The sequence below is a fragment of the Phaeoacremonium minimum genome, assembly GCF_000392275.1.
Source record: "Phaeoacremonium minimum UCRPA7 unplaced genomic scaffold PA7_03_scaffold_47, whole genome shotgun sequence".
Classification (NCBI taxonomy): Eukaryota; Fungi; Ascomycota; class Sordariomycetes; order Togniniales; family Togniniaceae; genus Phaeoacremonium; species Phaeoacremonium minimum.
The window spans coordinates 205733-212685 of NW_006920954.1; the positions used below are offsets into that span (position 1 = coordinate 205733).

At 48.4% G+C, this 6953-nt stretch overlaps 2 protein-coding genes across 2 annotated transcripts; one reads left to right on the forward strand and one right to left on the reverse strand.

Moving 5' to 3' along the window:
- Positions 1–2543: 2543 nt before the first annotated feature.
- On the reverse strand, positions 2544–4663 carry UCRPA7_974 (putative microsomal dipeptidase protein; the record flags this gene model as incomplete). The annotated part of the gene is made up of 6 exons (XM_007913563.1): positions 2544–3303; positions 3359–3553; positions 3691–3728; positions 3787–3991; positions 4423–4493; positions 4595–4663. The coding sequence occupies 6 exons, from the start codon at positions 4661–4663 to the stop codon at positions 2544–2546; spliced, it is 1338 nt and encodes a 445-aa protein (XP_007911754.1).
- A 379-nt stretch (positions 4664–5042) lies between these two features.
- On the forward strand, positions 5043–6600 carry UCRPA7_975 (putative vitamin h protein; the record flags this gene model as incomplete). Its single annotated transcript, XM_007913564.1, has 3 exons — positions 5043–5196; positions 5258–5988; positions 6040–6600. The coding sequence occupies 3 exons, from the start codon at positions 5043–5045 to the stop codon at positions 6598–6600; spliced, it is 1446 nt and encodes a 481-aa protein (XP_007911755.1).
- Between the last annotated feature and the right edge of the window lie 353 nt (positions 6601–6953).

Here is a 6953-nt window from a genome sequence, read left to right on the forward strand (position 1 = left end):
ACCCTCAGCGGGAAAGATCTGAAATCGGGCGATCAAATGCAGAAATACAGTATAAAGTGCGTTCTGTGCAAGATGAGACGCGACACACATTCGACCACCGATTCCAAAGGCAAATTGATGAGCGTATTGGTCAGTCGAATTGGCCAACCAGCGCTCGGGAGCAAAAACATCGGGCTGAGTAAATAGTTCAGGATCTGCGAGCCACTGTCAATACACTACTTAACGTTTCAGGCATTGAAGTACTCGCCCCTATTGCAGGCCCATGTATTCAAGAATACCAATGTATTCGCCGGAATTGTTGCATTACCCCATGTTACGTCCGAGTACGTAGCCTTAGGCAACGCCAGTCGCAATACAACGAAGAAGCGAGAAATTTCTTTCGTGAGGGCGTCGATATAGTCGATTTTGGTCGATGCGTAAGCATTTGAAGGCATGTCAAGAACACCTGCTTCTTTGATGGCAGTGTAGGCTTTCTCCTGGATGTCTGGACGATGTGCTAGTAGTAAAATTGCCCAAGCCAAAGTTGGTTGGTTCGAGTCCGCACCCTGCGTGCAAATCAGTCAACTGGTCATCGTACTCTTGTGGCTGATATTGGGCATCACCAGGTTTGAGAAATTCGACTTACCGCCATCATGCTTAGACTGACACTGATCAATTCTTCTCTGGTTATAGTGGCTGATTCTGGATCTTTCAGCACCGCACCCTGGATGCATGGCTTGTCCTCCCCTCTTGCCACTTCGTCCTTGAGTCTGTTGAGTAGGGCATCATTGTAAGCTAATCTGCGGCGTCCAATGTCTGCAGCATGATTTTTGGGCGTGGAATTTAAGCCTAGTAAGCCAGCCAACGGCTCAAAGTATCGTAGGATCGGAATATAGTTGGCGTAGTTTTTGCCAGTGTCGCGGAACTTGGAAATCTCGGACTCGACATAGATAATTTCTGCTAACAAAGGATCATCTGACAGAGACTTGACGTTCGATACACGGGTACCGTAATTCAATGTCAGGCTCAAATTCAGCGAGAACCGCTTGACAGCAGGGCGGAAATCAATCTCAATGCCCCCATCGCGGCATTCACTGTACAGGTCCCTGAGAAATTCGCGCGCCTCCAAGTTCAAAATCGGGGCATAGCTTTCGACTCGGGGGCGGTTGAGGGCGCCGGCGGCCAACTTCCGACGACGTTTGCAGGAGTCGTCCCAGGGACTGGTGCCGATACTGGTAACTGTCTTGCTGACTTTCTTATGGAATACGTAGAAGGTGGGACGCGAGTTCATTGCCAGTCTCTGGCCGAGGAAGAGTTGCTTGGCGGCTTCGGCCGAATTGACGATCACAGCTGGAGTGTTACCCAGTTGAATCTGGAATACCGGACCGTAGGTACGAGCCCATCTTCGATAGACCTCCGCAGGGACCTCGTTACCAGTCTAGATTGTCATCAGTTTGAAGGCCAGGCTTGCAGCTACGGTAGGCGAATTGAATTACCTGAAAGAGGTTTCCCACAACAGGCAGCCCACGAGGCCCGGGAAGGTTCTTGATTTGACTACGATAGCGAACTATCTCATTCTGAATGAGGTAAATGAAAAGCAGCGCCAAAGGAAGCCCAATAAGGTATTTCAGGAGTGTGAGGGGATGTGCGATCGCCCCCAGCGTCACATCCAGCACTGCCATCTTGAGCACACCAATCTACTGCCTAGGCATTGACAAGTTAGCAGTAAGACCGTGAAGTTTGAATTATAAGCATCTTGCGACTTCTACTTCCAGGAATATAGAAAAGCTAGGATCCGCTTAGAATGAGTCTAGGCCGGATCTTTGATCACGACATTCAAGCCTATGAAAGAATCACCGGTAGATCGAACGAGATACACTAAGAGAATACCCTGGTCCCACCAGTGCCAGCAGAATGGAGATGATTAGGAATCTCTGACCTTTGGAACGCTCCTAGCTGTGGAGACCTTGATATGCGAGTAACGAGGGTGGGTCCTGTCTCTAATTCACCTACCTGGCTTACAATAGCAAAGTCACTTCTAACAAAGTCTGCGTGAAAGAGGGCGAAAGATAGGTAGTTCAGCTAACTGAGTTGTTTAAAATGACTCTTGGCCAAGAGTCCCTGTCTCTGGTGCGGTCCGTGATATTCTAGGCCGCAGGAAGTCCGAGAGCTGCAGTCCGCTCAACATGGTTAGGGAGGCGCGTGTCAAAACGCTTATTGCGCGCTAAAGCGGGAATAAGAGCCTTAGTTCTTGAACTCCCGCCAGCCACTTGAGCACGTCACTATCGCTTTAATGACGGCAGAGCTAGGTACGGTAAATCGGATGTGAGAGAGCTTATGCGAAATTCATTTCAACAAATGGCAGAATGCAATTTGGATGTATACCTGCGATTGACTCATGAAGCTCTGTAGTGTAGTTTTCTGGATGTGAATAAGTAGAGCTTCATGAACAACTCATAAAGCAGGGAATAGAGAGATTGACGGCAATGCCTGCGAGATTGTCGGTTTTTAAATGAATTATCAGGAAGAACAATGTAATTAACCTTGTACTAAACCTTCATCCTCTAGACGTTCTTCACTGCTGGGTTATGCTTCCCCTCGCCGTCAACATTGAACATGTAAGGCTTGTCCGCAGCTCCATCGGCAACAGCCTTTTCGCGACTGCCTCTTAGCATCCATGGCGAATCTTTCAGGCCTCTGTGCCACTCACGACCCGACCATTCCGCCTCAACGGGCTTTTCGCCTGTTGCTTGAATCTCCTTTGCCCTTCGTTCAATATTTTCCCACACGCGGAGAAGATTCTCGCCGGCGAATAACTTTATCTGGTCGTCCGTTGCGCCACGTTCCATAAGGAGCTCAACCAGGTCGGGAAATTTGGAGACGTCCTCTAGGCCCTTCGGCACGTGTGGTGTGCCTGAGAAGTCACTTCCAACGCCGACGCAATTCCATCCACATACTTCCGCAATATAAAAGATATGGTCGACAACATCATGAATGGTGGCATCTTCTGGGTGCTTCATATTGAGGAAGCGGTTGACAAAGACAGCCATGACAATCCCTCCATTCTTCTTGACGGATCTTAATACGTCATCGGGGACATGTCTGAGATGAGGCTCGACACTATATGCTCCTGAATGAGAGAAAATGACCGGTGCACGAGCAATGCTTAGTACATCACGCATAGTCTGGTGGGAGACATGGGATAAGTCTACCATCATTCCTAAGCGATTCATCTCCCTAATTGCCTCATAACCAAGCTCGTTGAGGCCGTAGTCTGACTGGCCAGCCGCAACTGTGCTGGCGGATGTCGCGAAAGCATTATCACTACATTATCATCAGCTCCGTTCGCGTCAATGCTCTAAGAGACAGTGAGACCTACCAGTTGTGCGTGAGGGTAATGTATCTCGCACCCAAATTGTAGAACTGCCGGATACTGGCGATGCTGCTCCCCACCTGGTGTGCACCCTCAATGCCAATCATACTGGCAATCCGTCCAGCCTTGAATGCATTGCGAGCACATGCTGCAGTATCACAGTATTGGAGATCCTTAGGGTGTTCATTGATAAACCGGCGACTAGAACGCATTCAGTTAGTATCACACTCTTGAGTACAAGGGAGAATGAATATGAAGATTTAAAATAGTTGTGTGTAATGAGAAGCATGCCAATAGTATAGGAGAGGCTTGACTAATTAGGAGAAGTAGAAGCTCACGTTACATCAATCTGCTCAAGAGTATCCCTTACGAGCCACTGGATTACATATATCAGTATAATGATTCCAACTTTGACTGAAGAATGTGAAACGTACCGTAGGATCATCAAAATGCTTTTGGTTTTTATAATCACAATCCACGTAGACCGACCAAAATTGGCCACCAACCATGCCCTCTCGCATCCGCAAGAGATCCGTATGGCCAAGTAGTCTCTTGGTCAAGTCAACACGGCCGTCATAGAGACGATTCTGAAGCTCGATACGCAGTTGCCAAGGGAGATCATTGTGCCCGTCAATCAGACTGAATAGCTGTCAGCAAGTGCAGTATAGAATAGCATACGAAGCAATCATACGGGGTTGATTTAAGAACCCTTCGAGTCCGTTCGGCGTAATTGGTGGGGTCTACATGGCGTTCTGCCGGCCACAGTACTGTGAGCGGACTCAGTAGGAAGGCAAATCCGGCCGCAAGCAGAGGATAACGAAACCGCGACCAAAAGCTAGAGTTTTGTGCTTGAGATCGTACGACAAGTGCATTCTCCCGTGAATCTTCTGGTCTCGAGGTCGATATATTTTCATCGCCGCTCTGGGCGCGCCTGCGAACTGCTGGCTCTGTGTTGGCCATGTTTAGTAGTGTGACTTTAACAATATCATTTGCGGCGTGGCAGAAGTTCCGAAGAAACGACGCAGCTGATAAGTCATCAGCAGCACAACCGACAAAAAACATCGACTTACATCTTTACTCTAGAGCCGTGAGCTAGAGAGCTCCAAACTAGATGGGTTACATTAGGCTTCTTGGCTTGCAACTAACGGGGCATCCTATTTACGGGCGGAAGTGGGCCTGCATGACTCTAGCTGACCCCCTTGTAAGGAGAATCGTGATTCTCCTTTCCTGTAAGTCGCATACCATGTCGACTCCCTCAAAATACAACTCCTTCGGCCCCGTATACAGTGGCGATAGCGGCGATTGCGCCATTGTTCCCCAAGAATGAGCAATAGGATGGCGCAAAGAATTCTAACTACAAGGGCGAACAGACACGTGGGTCAGCCGCTTGCTAAAGATGCATTATCTTGGCAAAGCTAAGATACGGCTGGGACGTTCTGGGCGACTAGGGGCGAGACGCGTGAATGAGTTCCATACGTTGACTTTGACCCAATCTGTCGGACTCACTCTGATGGGTAGCTCCAGATGCCCTGGGAGGGTATAAAGAGGGCAGCCTGCAAGATCTGCAGATCTTGGACCTTGAACAGCCCACCTCCTTCTAAAGTGTAGCAATTTCCTTGCTCTCTTATCGGAATTGGCCGTATTTCTCTTCCTTTGAGCCTCAAGCAGCTACTTTACGGGGTCAATAATCATGGCTCTTGATATTATCAACGACCCGGAGAAACACGCCGACGCCAATGTTGCCTCGGCGGACTCTGATTCCGAACCAGGGCCGGTCATCGTTAACAAAGCTCTGGAGAAACGACTTGTGAGGAAGATTGACTTCATTCTCATGCCTGGCCTCGGTGGGTTTTCCAAACACTGACCAGCAATACGCAACGAAGATAAACTCATTAATGGAAACAGCATTGGCGTACCTAACACACACGCTCGACCGGGCCAACCTGGGCAATGCCAAGACTGACACGCTCGAGAAGGATCTCGGCCTGGTCGGCAACCAGTTTTCGCTGCTCCTCATTCTATTCTATATACCCTATGCGCTCATGAATGTACCGTTTACGTTATTGGCGAAGCGATTCAACCCTGCCGTGGTTATCCCGTCTATTATGTGCATATGGGGTCTTATGGCAACTGTCTCCTCAGCAACCAAAAATTTTGGCGGTATTCTAGCATGCCGCATTCTCATGGGATGTGTCGAAGCAGCCTTTTTCCCCTGCGCAATCTTCTACTGCTCGCTCTTCTACACTCGCCACGAGCTTAGCTTTCGCACTAGTATCTATGGCATGATGGGTTTCATTGCTGGTGCGATCAGCGGCCTCATTGCGTGGTCCGTTTTTCAGTGGAACAAAGCTCTGCATGGATGGCAGTACCTCTTCATCATTGAAGGGTCTCTTACTGTTGGTGTCGGCATTTTGCTATTCTTCATCCTACCCCACAGTGTCGAGAAGTCAAGATGGTTTACGGAAGAGGAAAAGGCATTAGCAAGACAGCGTCTCGAGGAGGACTCACAAGATGTGGATAAGACCTTTAGATGGGAAGATGCGAAGAAGGAATGCAGAGACTGGACGACTTGGGCTTTCACATTTATGGCCATTCTCTATGGAGTTGGCGTCACTTCGAGCTCTAACTTCTTGCCAGTAAGTATCAAAACTTGCGTGAATTCGAAAGACCAGGCTAATTAGTTTCAGACCATCGTCAAGAGAATTGCAGTGACCTCGTCGAAGGCCAACCTGTACACCGTAGGACCGAACCTGACGGCCGCATTCATCCAGCTCACGACAACATTCTTTTCCGACAGACTGCAACAACGAGCCTATATTGCTGTTGGGACACTCTTCGTCTCTTTCATTGCCTGGATTCTCCTTGCTACTCTTGACCTCGTACATTCTGTACATGTCGGCTACTTCTTGACGTATCTCTTGACCTTCGGCACCTTCACTCCAGGTATTTTGGTTCCTGTCTGGATCGCATCAAACACAACAACCACCACGGGCAGAGCGTTCCGTCTGGGTCTCAATTTCTTTGGACAAAATGTTGCCGGAATCATCAGCTCCAACGCCTTCCGGGCCCAAGATGCCCCTGTTTACAAGCCTGCGTTGATTACCGTAGCGTGCTGCCAAGCAGTGTTCATGGTCGTTTGTCTCGGAGTTAGAGAGTACTACCGAAGACTCAACAAGAAGCTGAGCAGTGGTGAAATTGTCCACGTCAGTGGTGGCAAGGAGAGACCTGACTATCGCTACGCTGTATAAGAATAAACATACCTCAAACGAGATGATAGCAATGACTATTAGGTTATGCAGCCGCGAGATAAAGTAGAAGAAATTAATCGATTAATCCATCATACCACGAGCAGAACAACTGCATGCATTCCATCATCGCATTTATATTATGATACTTGCTCTTTTTGCCCTGCACCTGCTTCCCAATCGTTCCGGGCCTCTATGCCATTTGACTCGTTTCTAAAGCTCACAATGAAAAGGTCTCCGTGCTAGGAGACTAGTCGTAAAGTTTGATTAGGGTAATAGGTTCTACTCAGACTAGATTGATCTTTACGGAGATCCATCATGAAAACCATATATATGTCATACTAAATCCTTGAAGA